The sequence below is a fragment of the Leucopleurus acutus genome (assembly GCF_964270905.1).
Source record: "Leucopleurus acutus genome assembly, chromosome: 13".
NCBI lineage: Eukaryota > Metazoa > Chordata > Mammalia > Artiodactyla > Delphinidae > Leucopleurus > Leucopleurus acutus.
Genome location: NC_139155.1, coordinates 58,727,399 through 58,741,034, shown reverse-complemented (window position 1 = coordinate 58,741,034; position 13,636 = coordinate 58,727,399). Strand labels below are relative to the sequence as shown.

General features: G+C 46.2%; 1 protein-coding gene across 1 annotated transcript in view; it reads left to right on the top strand.

The window, feature by feature from the left end:
* LAMA1 (laminin subunit alpha 1) overlaps window positions 1-10,582 on the top strand; it is a 159,749-nt gene extending 149,167 nt beyond the window's left edge. The window contains exons 58-63 of the mRNA XM_082853408.1: window positions 2,906-3,095; window positions 4,974-5,132; window positions 5,647-5,800; window positions 7,063-7,196; window positions 9,572-9,794; window positions 10,421-10,582. Coding sequence (XP_082709534.1) covers window positions 2,906-3,095; window positions 4,974-5,132; window positions 5,647-5,800; window positions 7,063-7,196; window positions 9,572-9,794; window positions 10,421-10,581 — 1,021 coding nt within the window. The 3' untranslated portion in view covers window position 10,582. The remainder of the gene's footprint in view (window positions 1-2,905; window positions 3,096-4,973; window positions 5,133-5,646; window positions 5,801-7,062; window positions 7,197-9,571; window positions 9,795-10,420) is intronic.
* Window positions 10,583-13,636: the final 3,054 nt, after the last annotated feature.

Genomic DNA, 13,636 nt, shown 5'->3' with positions numbered 1-13,636 from the left:
GGATCTATCATCTGGCCTTTGAACCCCATTCTACAGTAAGCGTTCACTAATCTGATGAAACTGCCTACCCAAACTTTCACTGTGCCCCCAAATTCCTGGTGCCACACCCACACCAGTCTGCACGTTCCCCCGGCCCTCACACATGCCTGTCCCAGGTACCCTTCTCCGTTCAGTGAAGCCGGCTCACATCCCAGGGATCTCATGGCCGAGGACCCACAGTCCTCCCTGCTCTTCCTGTGGCTCAGCCCTGAGGTCCGCACCTTCAGGCCTGCCATGCTCTTGTGCCTCTGCCGTGTCATCTGAGCTCACCGCCCCAGTACACATCTCGGCTCAGCGTCTTCTCTCTGCAGCCCCTGCCATCGTTCCCCATGAGTTCAGCAGCTGCCCAGCACCTCATCTTTGAGGTCCTCTGGCTTAGATCTGTCTTTTCGTCCTTCCCTCTGAGCCACCCTCTCCCACGCTCACACCCTTGAGTACTACATAAGTACCCACCCCACCTCCACAACCTCTACCTTAAGCATCCTACTAAACCCTCTTCCTCCTCCTTACTTCTGGCTCCAGCAGTCCCTCAACCGCATCAAGACCCCTGAGCCCTCATGCTTTCTCAGCATCATCACCCTTTTTCTATCTCCCACAGCACAGTTTACCCCCTTACCCAGATAGGTTTGATGCCTTCATTACAGGTATTCCTCTGCAAACTCCCTTAACCCTCTCATCTCTTCACTGTGGCCCCAGGTAAAGCCCATACGGGGCCTAATCCATGCCAGAACCCGAGCTGGTGGTCAGGGCTGCAGAGATGCATCTCTTTTTTCTACCTGGTTTGACTTTAAAGCTGTGGCCACAGATCTCAGATGGAACCTCTAAACTCCAAACGTATGGGGAGCCAGTATACGTCTCTAATACCTTCACATTTTTTATTTTTCGCAGCTTCTTCTCTTCTTTCAAAACTCTATGCATCCCCACAGCTCCCTTCATGCCCCAGCTGCTGTCTTGCGTCACTAAGAAGAAAGAGCCCGTTCTGTCCACCATCAGAAGGAGCATCCTGCCTCTGTCCCCCCGCCCCTCCCCTGCCACATGGAGGAAGGGTCCTCGTCTTGCCCACTGGAGCCGTCACCCCTCCTCCCAGGACACGGGCAGCATCCATTTCTCCCTCTTTCGTACCTGATCCTGTCAGCACACAGAATCACCTCCATCACCGCGTCATCAGGGAGACCAAGGAGCAAACACTTGTACCAGAGACCGTCTCGGTATTTTACACACAAACCCCAACTTAGTCCTCATAATTATCCTGTGAGGAGGATATTATTTTCATTTTATAGACCAGGAAATTGAGGCACCTGCTCAGACTCCCACCCAGGTGCTTGTGACCACTGCGCCGACTTCCTCTCTAGGAGTTCCTAACTTTTAAAACAGAAATGCTCTGGTACACTGCACACCCCAGCCCACCCCACTCAATATCCTGGCTCTGCTTCACAGTGGAACATCTTGGAAGAGTTGCCGTACGTGGCTGTCTGTCTTTCCCTACCTCCCATTCCCTCCTCTCCCCACCCGGTCAGCCTCGCCTCACTCCTCGCCAGGTCGTCGGAGCCCTGCTGCAGCCATGTCCGTGCGTGGTGGTGCCGCCCCCTCCAGGCGTTCAGCGGCATCAGCGCCCCGGGCCCCTCTGCGTCCTTCACGGCCGAGGCGCCACGCTCCCCTCACCCCTGCCCCGCCCGCTGCTCAGTCTCCTCCTCCGGCTCCTCTGCTATCAGAGGGGGCAGCGCCCCTCCCACCTCCCCTCCACGGTGCCTTCTGTGTTCCAGTGGCTGTGAAATGCCATCTATTCGCACCAGCATCCACATCACTAGCTCTGAGCTCCACCTAGAACTCGGGCTGTACACCCAACCGCCTGGACATCTCCACGTGGATGGGGACAGGCCTCTCAGCCTCAGTGCACCCAGAGAGAATTCACTGTCTCCCCGAAACCTGCATTTCTGTAGGCGTCACCACCATTCACCTGGCTGCCCAAGGCCCACATCTAGAGCTTGTTCCTTCCCTTGCTCTCCAAATTCAGTCCCTTAGCAAGTCCTGAGGCTTCTTCATCCAAAACATTTCATCTCCTCCGCGTTCCCGCCCCCCAACCACCCTGGTCTGAGCCCCAACCTGGCCTCTGTGGACTCTTGTAACAGCTGCCAGCCTGACACCTGCTGTCACCCTGGCCCCATCTGATTTGCTTTTCGCATCACAGTTTCTTTTTAAGACATAAGTCCAGCCATGCCCATCCCCCTTCTTAAAACCCTCCCGTGACTTCCCACTGCACTTACACTGAAATCCGCCACACTCTCCTTCCCCTGTCCCCGTGTGCCTCAGTGACCCTGTGCTCCCTTCTGTGGGAAGACACCCAGACGAAACCTTCCTCCACCCCTATGTGGGGCCGTCTCCCACATGGCCCCCTTGGGGATTCCTGGCCGACCACCAGAATCAACCGGTTGTTTTCACATACTCTGCACTGTCTGAAAACGAAATGCAGGCCTTTCCTGCAGAGGTCTGTGGGGCTTCCTCCTGTCTTTCCTTCAGATCTCAGAAATAACCATCTTTCAGTCGCCTGCCCTGACTACTTAATGTAGCCACCACTTGGGCCTTCACATGCCCCAGTATTAACCCTCTGATATATTTCTGGTATTAGTTTCAGCGGGGAAGGAACCTTCCTCGGTTCACTGCTTGATCCTCTGCTCCTACAACCGTTCCTGGCAGGTGGAGGTACGCAGTAACCATGAGTTGAATGAATGGATAACAAGTAAATGAAGGGATGAGTGACCTGAGATGTTAAATATAAATGTTGAAACACTTATTGGGGTCTCTCTTTGAGGTTAAAGAGTAAAAGTGAAAGCATATCCCTGAGAGCTGAGCTCTTTCTTCCCTCCAGGCTCTTGGTCCAGCTAAGTATCCGAACGTTCGCCTCCAGTGGCCTGGTTTACTACATGGCTCATCAGAACCAGGTTGACTACGCCACGCTGCAGCTGCACGGGGGCCGCCTCCACTTCATGTTCGATCTTGGGAAGGGCAGGACAAAAGTCTCGCACCCTGCGCTGCTCAGTGATGGCCAGTGGCACACGGTACGCTCTCAGGAAGCTGTGATCACTCGTTCTGAGTTTTGCTCCACGTGTCCCTAGTGTCCACGCCATTTCACGGTACTGGGATCATCCCCTTTGATTTCCAGCTTGCTTTGTGTCTGACATCTGCCCCATAGAATGTAAACTCCTTGCGGGCAGGGACCTTTTCTGCTTCTGGAAATATCCTCAGGGCCTCACTCAGTGCCTGACACTTAGTAGGCACTCAGCAAACATTGGTAAATGAAAAAAAGTCACCAGAAATGTCCTTGGCTTGATGAGAAGTAAATCAAGCCCAGGGTGGCATGAATGGGCCAAACCTGACATCATGGCATTTGTGTTCTTGTGACTAGGACTCTGGAGCATGCCGTATTCCTTTTTTTTTTTTTAATTTAATTTGTTTTTTTCTATACAGCAGGTTATTAGTTATCCATTTTATACATATCAGTGTATACACGTCAATCCCAATTGCCCAATTCATCACACCACCACCCCCCGATCCCCACCACTTTCCCCCCTTGGTGTCCATATGTTTGTTCTCTACATCTGTGTCTCAGTTTCTGCCCTGCAAACCTGTTCATCTATACCATTTCTCTAGGTTCCACATATATGTGTTAGTATACAATATTTGTTTTTCTCTTTCTGACTTACTTCACTCTGTATGACAGTCCCTAGATTCATCCATGTTTCTACAAATGACCCAGTTTCGTTCCTTTTTACAGCTGAGTAATATTCCTGTTGTATATATGTACCACATCTTCTTTATCCATTCGTCTGTCGATGGGCATTTAGATTGCTTCCATGACCTGGCTATTGTAAATAGTGCTGCAGTGAACATTGGGGTGCATGTGTCTTTCTGAATTATGGTTTTCTCAGGATATATGCCCAGTAGTGGGATTGCTGGGTCATATGGTAATTCTATTTTTAGTTTTTTAAGGAACCTCCATAGTGGCTGTATCAGTTTACATTCCCACCAACAGTGCAGGAGGGTTCCCTTTTCTCCACACCCTCTCCAGCATTTGTTGTTTGTAGATTTTCTGATGATGCCCGTTCTAACTGGTGTGAGGTGATACCTCATTGTAGTTTTGATTTGCGTTTCTCTAATAACTAGTGATGTGGAGCAGCTTTTCATGTGCCTCTTGGCCATCTGTATGGCTTCTTTGGAGAAATGTCTATTTAGGTCTTCTGCCCATTTTTGGATTGGGTTGTTTGTATTTTTAATACTGAGCTGCATGAGCTGTTTATATATTTTGGAGATTAATCCTTTGTCCGTTGATTCATTTGCAAATATTTTCTCCCATTCTGAGGGTTGTCTTTTTGTCTTGTTTGTAGTTTCCTTTGCTTTGTAAAAGCTTTTAAGTTTCATTAGGTCCCGTCTGTTTATTTTTGTTTTTATTTCCATTACTCTAGGAGGTGGATCAAAAAAGATCTTGCTGTGATTTATGTCCTAGAGTGTTCTCCCTATGTTTTCCTCTAAGAGTTTTATAGTGTCTGGTCTTACATTTAGGTCTTTAATCCATTTTGAGTTTATTTTTGTGTATGGTGTTAGGGAGTGTTCTAATTTCATTCTTTTACCTGTAGCTGTCCAGCTTTCCCAGCACCACTTATTGAAGAAGCTGTCTTTTCTCCATTGTATATCCTTGCCTCCATTGTCATAGATTAGTTGCCCATAGGTGCGTGGGTTTATCTCTGGGCTTTCTATCCTGTTCCACTGATCTCTATTTCTGTTTTTGGAGCACGCTGTGTTCTAACCGGCTCCAGGCTCAGCCTCCTCTCAACACCAACTGTGTGAAAACCTGAGCCATACCTTTAGGATTTCATTCAGGTTATTACTGCTATTTCTCAGATTCCTTAGAAATTATGCATGTTTTCACATCGCTCTAGGTCAAGACAGAGTACTTTAAAAGGAAGGGCTTCATGACAGTTGACGGCCAGGAATCGCCCATGGTGACCACGGCGGGAGATGCTACCACGTTGGATGTGGAAGGAAAGTTGTACCTAGGAGGCCTTCCCTCCGAGTACAGGGCCAGGAACATTGGAAATGTAAGCAGCATTTTCTCTCTGGGCCCATTTTGCCTTTACTGTGGTTGTGTTTGTTTTGTGGAGGAATATATTTATGTTTACATTATCTTGTTTGCGCCCAGGGCTTGGCTGCAAGATGCAAGCCTTTCAATCCACATTCCTAGATTGTGTGTTGGAGCTCCTCCTTGAAGCCCAACCAGCCTTCCTGCTGGTTAGTTAACAAACAGTTCCCTTTCTACAGCCACTTAGCCCCAGTACAGTGCAGGAAAGTCTGGCAAATTTGTATTTGCAGATTAGAAAACCCCACATTCTTAATTACCCCACATTCTTAATTTCCACAATATTTACTCAAAATAATATAAAACCCTTTTACTACATTATAGTAGCTTTAAGTTAGACATTCATGTGAAGTACTGTGGCAATTAGATTTTTAAAACCGAAAAGCAGTATTTTAATGTGTTGACGTGTAGGGAAAATTTGTGCTTGCCCTTCTCACTGTCCTCACCATCATCTACTCCTGCATCATTTGGCTTAGATCACCCACAGCATCCCTGCTTGCATTGGGGAGGTGACAGTGAACAGCAAACAGCTGGACAAGGACAGCCCAGTGTCTGCATTTGCAGTAAACAGGTGCTATGCAGCAGCCCAGGAAGGAACTTTCTTTGAAGGAAGTGGATATGCAGCCCTTGGTATGTATAATCAACAATCTCGAAAGAAATCTCTGGGACGCACCTGCACTCCTAAGATGATATGGGTCCAAGAACTATATGATAGGACAGGACCCACTGCACAAGCTGCAGCAAGACCATGTTTCGTGAAATGTTCTAGTGTATTCTGGTTTCTCAGCTTCTAGCGTAAAAGCCTTCTCACCTCTTATGCTATCCAGGTGGCTTCCTCCCACCAGGGGTGGTGCCACTCCAGATGGAGTGCAGCACGTGGTGCTGGTTTCATCTGTACTTTCCCCAAATTTACATAAGGCATACTTTCGCTGTCCAAGTTAATTAGGACCTTTGAATTCAAAATCAGTAGCATAAAATGTCTGGACCAGCCAGCCAAATGTGAGTCAGATTTGATGAAGAAATTAACCCCATTTAGGTTGTTGAAATATTAATCAGTTATAAGTAGAGGAATGTAAATCTCTAAAATGCCTTAGAATGTAAAGTCCTCAAGGCGTAGAACTAGCCCTTGTAATATATCTTACATTCTCTCCCCATTTTAGATGTTTGATTTGCTGATTAACTTCCTGTTTGCACTCAGAACCGTGCTTCTCTGGCCCTGTTCTTCTTTCTATCACAGAGAACTAATTTCTGGGCTCCTTTGCCCTGGCTTCCAGGAAGGCTCTAGTGGAAGACTGAGGTTGGGAGGGAGGAGGGGAAAGCCAGCAGGCTTCCTTCCTTCACTCTGTGCTTCCAAGATCTAGTAGCACCACCTTCTCCCATTTTTCCTTCAGCCCTGGGCACGGGAACAACTGCCTGCTATTGCTAATATCCCTAACCTATCTCTGCTTTTTTATCACCTGAATGAAAAATTCATTCAATTAAAAAAAAGCCTAGTGTGGACTCCGACTAATATACTCAGCAAATAATGACATACCCAGTAAGTAGATATTGGGAAAATAAAGTGCATTCTTCCTGGATAGATGATGATGGAGTTACATGGATCAAATCCCTTGTGATTTTTTTACCCACATGGCTGTAGCTGGGAGGATGTGCCTACCTCAGCTCTAGTCAGCTTCATCCTACAGAGGTGCAAGCTGAGGCTCAGGGGTTGGAAATGACTTGCTGGTGGGGGTGGAGCCGGATTCAGAGAGAGAGGTGGAGCTAGCTCTCCTGACCCTCATCAGGAGCCCAAATGCACAGCCAGCCAGCCCAGCCTGAGGCCATTCTGAGCCTGGGCCTTCCTGGGCAGGGCAGGCCTCACCACCAACTGGGGGTCTTCCTTGGTTTTTCAGTCAAAGAAGGCTACAAAGTACGATCAGATGTGAACATTACGCTAGAGTTTCGTACCTCCTCAGAGAATGGTGTCCTCCTGGGGATCAGCAGTGCCAAAGTGGATGCCATCGGATTAGAGATTGTAAATGGCAAGGTGGGTGCTGAATCTGGATGGGGTCCCCCCGCCTCACCCCAGTGTCAGAGACAGAGCAGTTAAGAAACAGTAGACATATTTAGAACCAAATTTCCAATTATTCACTTTAGTGGAATGGAGAAAAGGCTGATTAGTATTTAAAAATAGATAATCCTAAAAAAGCTTTTTAAAAATAATTTTTTATATTTTTGAAATTAAATGTAAAGCAAAACTGCAACTACAATACAAAAAACTTTTTTTTCCCCTGAAAACCATCTGAAAGTAAGTTACCAACCTAATGCCCCACTCTCCGTAATATTGGTTAACTTTTTATTTGGAAATCATTATAGATGATAGAAGCTGCAATGTAATGTACAGGGAGGTCCTTGTGCGCCCTTCACCTAGGTTTCTCCAGGGTTAGCATCCTGCATAACTAGTATATCAAATCTATGAAACTGACATTGGCTCAATCCACAGAGATTATTCAGTTACGCTAGTTATACGTGTTTACCAGAGTGTGTGTAGCTCTTCACAGTTTTATCACACGTGTAGCTTCATGTAACCACCACAATCAGGACAGTGGTACCATTACCACAAGGCTCCCTCAAGCCACCACCTTCATATCCACGCCGACTCTCTCCCTGCTTCCCTCACCCCTGGCAACCACTGATCTGCTTTCTGTCGCTCTGATTGTTATTTCACAACTGTTACATAAAGTAAGTCATGTAGTATGTATTCTCTTGAGATTGGCTTTTTACACTGTCTCATTTCCTGGCAGTTCATCCAGGTTTGTTGTGAATGTCGAAGACAGTTCATTGCTTTTTATTGCAGAGTATTCCATAAGATGGATGCATAACAGTCTTAATTTTTTTTAATACAAAAACATAATTGTTTTCTATAACTTCCTTATCCCCAGAGGGCCAGATGAGAACTTGGGAAGGTCTGCTATACCACTCATCAGACATGGGGAGTCAAGGTGGTGGTCTCTCGGGTCCTCTCCCTCCCTAATGCACTTTTACTGCACTGTGGTCAACTCATGTTGTGGGACTATGATGCTTGACTCTTCCTGAGCTGCTTACTGCCTCCTAGAAGGCAAGGAACAAGTCTCTTCATTCTCCCAAGCTTATTAGCTTGTTTCTCGCATTTCCCTACTTACTCCCCACTGGGACTTTGGCCCCTAGGATATCCTAGAATGGGGGTGGGGAGGATATAATAAAGTCACAAGTCCTTCACCTCTTCTCCCCCTTTATGTCATCTTCATGTTGAAACAAAAGTGCCTTTACATCCTATTGCTGACGCTCTGCACTGGCTTATAGCCAATATCTTTTCTTAGCTGTACTTCAAAAGAATTTTGAAAATTTTTTTATCCATTTGTACATTTAAAAATTTTTTATTTTATTTATTTATTTATTTTTGGCTGCGTTGGGTCTTTGTTGCTGCGTGCGGGCTTTCTCTAGTTCTGGCGAGGGCTACTCCTTGCTGCCGTGTGCGGGCTTCTCATTGCAGTGGCTTCTCTTGTTGTGGAGCACGGGCTCCAGGCGCGTGGGCTTCAGTAGCTGTGGCTCACAGGCTCTAGAGCACAGGCTCAGTAGTTGCATCTCATGGGCTTAGTTACTCCGTGGCATGTGGGATCTTTCCAGACAAGAGCTCGAATCTGCATCCCCCGCCTTGGCAGGCAGATTCTTAACCACTGCGCCACCAGGGAAGCCCCATTTGCACATTTTTATGTGACATCTGAAAAATGTTATCATAAGTGTAAGTTGCAAAAATGTAATTTCTGACGTACTGTATATTTTACTTCTATTATTAGCTTATTATTTATTGTTCTTTTAAAAATATTTCTGGTGGTTGCCCAAGTCTGTACAGTATATCTCTTTAATTTGTCACAGTCTACCTTGAAATGAGTAGCTTCACATATAGCATAAGAACCTTACAACAGGATAGTCACAATTCTTCCCTCGCACCTTCTGCAGGTCTCCAGTTTTTTGTGCTACCACTTGCTGTAGTAGAGCATCTATGGTTTGTCAGAAGGGAGTTAGTAAATGTTCCTTCACAGGTGCTATAGCAACTTCTAGGAACTGACACCCTCAGTAAACCCATGCACTCCTGTTGTGCTGAAAATGAGGCACAGATCTGAGGATGCGCTGCTAAGATCGTGGCTCAGGCTTGTTCCCATGGAGGTGGGCATTTTCCATTCTGAAACCTCGGGCCTAGGATAGCATCAGAATCCTTAAGAGGCTATTTTTCAAAACCATTGTTTGTTTTTCATAGTTAGCCCTCCTTTTTAGAAGAATGCTCTGATGTTTTCCACTCCAAGAACATTATGTGAATGGACTGGTTTCCTTAAATAGGGAAAAATTCACCAAGATATTTGCTTGTGTCTATTGTTTGTTTAGCTCTTGTTTCACGTTAACAATGGCGCTGGTAGGATAACAGCCACATACGAACCCAGTGCTCCCAATACTCTCTGTGATGGAAGATGGCACACACTTCAGGCAAACAAAAGCAAACATCGCGTGGTTCTGATTGTCGATGGGAATGCAGTTCGAGCTGAAAGTCTACACACCCAGTCTACCTCTGCTGACACCAACAATCCCATTTATGTTGGTGGCTATCCTGGTGCGTATGTCGTCTGCTCTGCTCATTCACTTTTGAGGGGCATTGCCACTGGGGAAAGTCTTAGTTCATGTGGATATAGAATAGGGATGAAGAAAAATACATGGCTTGGGTGATAAATCCTTTACCATTTTAGAAAGTCTATTTCAAATTCCTAGGAATTCTTGGAAAAATTAAAATAATCTACGCATATAAGGTAATCACTAGGTAAGACTCCGAGAACATCAGATGTGATATACAGGAAGCTGGATGACTTCACTGAGAAACATCTTCTCAGATGACCCCCAAGTTGGGAATCATTTTAGGGGTCAGTAATCATTTTAGAGGATAAAAATGTGTCTTATCCTCTCATATCGCTTTTTGGATTCAAATTATGCATTCTAGATGTTCCAAGTAATTGATACAAATGTTAATAAAATAAAAATCCCTTTTATGACTTTTTAAGTCACTATACCTTAACATTGTTTATTAATAGTTTTCTATGAATTCTGCTATCACTGAAGCCACTTATGTAGAAAAATATTCTTCTAATTTTGATCTGGAAACCACAAGAAGTTATTTTTGTTCCTATTGTGCTACCTATGTCATTTAGCAAAATTTAACACTATCTTCTCTTCTTTCCTAAACAGCTGATGTAAAGCAAAACTGCCTGAGCAGCCAGACCTCCTTCCGGGGCTGTTTGAGAAAACTCACTCTAGTTAAGGGCCCACAAGTGCAATCCTATGACTTCAGCACAGCTTTTGACCTACAAGGAGTTTTCCCTCATTCCTGTCCTGGGACTGAGTCCTGAACTTTGGGGAACTCCTCAGTTGGGAATCATCATTTATATTTTGAGGAAAATTATTTGGTGGATTAAAACCTTTAGTTCAGATTTCATTTCCAACTCAGGTTAAATGTTTCCAGAGAGAAATTTTTTTCTCTAAAAAATCTAAAACTAAAACCACATGTACAACAAATACCTCTATTAAATAGTTTAAAATGTAAATTGAATTCACTGGCTCTTTCTTTAAAGTTTTTTAAATGAAACTTTTAAAATGTTGAATATTCTATTGATTACTTGACAGTATTTCATGTTTTGCATTTTGAGCTTTTAAAAAATAAAATATCACTATAGACGATAATAGATTAGAGCAGAGTATGAATACTTTCATTTCTTTATCAAGATTTTAAGCTCCAGTTCCTACAAAGAACATGTATTCAATAATACTACTGGGTACGTTCCGGCTGAGGGCACCAGCTGTTTGACCCAAAAGCACTTTAAACAGACTCCAGCAAGTCACAGGCAAAGGGAACACAGGAAGAAGGCAGAGCCTCCTCTAGATATATCCTTATTTGGTAAGGACCGAACCTAACAGAGTATTTTGCAAGACAAAAGAAAAAAAAAGTGGCATCATAACTAGTTAGCTCTTCCTTTACTGTTAATTTTATTTTCACTCCTTGGGATGAAACAGTTTTCCTTGATCAGCTACTTTTTCTGGGAGAATGTGTGTAAATTCCAGAAGAAGGAAAATTTTAAAGCCATAAATACATTTTAACAAACTAAGCAGTTTAAACTAAGATCTCTGAAGGATCATTTAATTCCCTGCAAATATAATTTAGTTTTGCTCTGCAGCTGTGGCTGGAGTCAAAATGGCTACTGGCTGGGAAGATGGCGGAAGAGTAAGACACAGAGATCACCTTCCTCCCCACAGATACACCAGAAATACATCTACACGTGGAACAACTCCTACAGAACACCTACTGAATGCTGGAAGAAGACCTCAGACCTCCCAAAAGGCAAGAAACTCCCCACGTACCTGGGTAGGGCAAAAGAAAAAAAAAAAAAAACACAAATGAATAGGGACAGCACCTGCACCAGTGGGAGGGAGCTGTGAAGGAGGAAAGGTTTCCACACACTAGGAAGCCCCTTCGCGGGCGGAGACTGCGGGAGGCAGAGGGGGGAGCTTCGAAGCCGCGGAGGAGAGCACAGCAACAGGGGTGCGGAGGGCAAAGCGGGGAGATTCCCGCACAGAGGATCGGTGCTGACCGGCACTCACCAGCCTGAGAGGCTTGTCTGCTCAACCGCCGGGGTAGGCGGGGCTGGGAGCTGAGGCTTGGGTTTCGGTCGGAGCGCAGGGAGAAGACTGGGGTTGGCGGCGTGAACACACCCTGAAGGGGTTAGTGCACCACGGCTAGCCGGGAGGGAGTCCGGGGAAAAGTCTGCACTTGCCGAAGAGGCAAGAGGACTTTTTCTGCCCTTTTTGTTTCCTGGTGCGCGAGGAGAGGGGCTTAAGAGCGCTGCTTAAAGGAACTCCAGACGGGTGCGAGCCACGGCTAAAAGCATGGACCAGAGACGGACGTGAGCCGCGGCTAAAAGCGTGGACCCCAAGGACGGGCGCGAGCCGCGGCTAAAAGCGCGGATCCCAGAGACGGGCGCAAGCCGCGGCTAAAAGCACGGACCCCAGAGACAGGCGGGAGACGCTAAGGCTGCTGCTGCCGCCACCAAGGGGCCTGTGTGCAAGCACAGGTCACTATCCACACCCCTCTTCCGGGGAGCCTGTGCAGCCCGCCACGGCCAGGTTCCCAGGACAACTTCCCTGGGAGAACGCACAGCGGGCCTCAGGCTGCTGCAACGTCATGCCGGCCTCTGCCGCCACAGGGCTGCCCCGCATGCCGTGCCCCTCCCTACCCCCCGGCCTGAGTGTGCCAAAGCCCCCGAATCAACAGCTCCTTTAACCCCGTCCTGTCTGAGTAAAAAACACGCCTGAACAAAGAGAAAGGGAAATCTCTCCCAGCAGCCTCAGAAGCAGCAGATTAAAGGTCCATAATCAACTTGATGTACCCTGCAGCTGTGGAATACATGAATAGACAACGAATCATCCCAAAATGAGGAGGTGGGCTTTGAGAGCAAGATTTATGATTTTTTCCCCTTTACCTCTTTTAGTGAGGGTGTATGTGTGTGCTTCTGTGTGAGATTTTGTCTGTATAGCTTTGCTTCCACCATTTGTCCTAAGGTTCTATCTGTCCCTTTTTTTTCTAAATAATTATTTTTTAATTCAATAACTTTATTATATTTTATTTTACTGTGTCTTCTTTCTTTTTCCTTCCTTCCCTCCCTCCTTCCTTGCTCCCTCCCTCCTTTCTTGCCTTCTTTTCTTCTTTTCTTTTTCTTTCTTCCTTCCTTCCCTCCTTTCTTTTCTTTCTTTCTTTCTTTCTTTTTTCCTTCCTACTTCTACTAACTCTCTCTACTTTTTCTCCCTTTTATTCTGAGCCGTGTGGATGAAAGGCTCTTGGTGCTGCAGCCAGGAGTCAGGGCTCTGCCTCTGAGGTGGGAGAGCCAACTTCAGGACACTGGTCAACAAGAGACCTCCCAGCTCCACATAATATGAAACGGTGAAAATCTCCCAGAGACCTCCATCTTAACACCAGCACCCAGCTTCACTCAACGACCAGCAAGCTACTGTGCTGGACACACTATGCCAAACAACTAGCAAGACAGGCACACAACCCCACCCATTAGCAGAGAGGCTGCCTAAAATCATAATAAGTCCACAGACACCCCAAAACACACCACCAGACGCGGACCTGCCCACCAGAAAGACAAGATCCAGCCTCATCCACCAGAACACAGGCACTAGTCCCCTCCACCAGGAAGCCTGCACAACCCACTGAACCAACCTTAGCCACCGGAGACAGACACCAAAAACAACGGGAACTACGAACCTGCAGCCTGCAAAAAGGAGACCCCAAACACAGTAAGATAAGCAAAATGAGAAGACAGAAAAACACACAGAAGATGAAGGAGCAAGATAAAAATGCACCAGACCTAACAAATGAAGAGGAAATAGGCAGTCTACCTGAAAAAG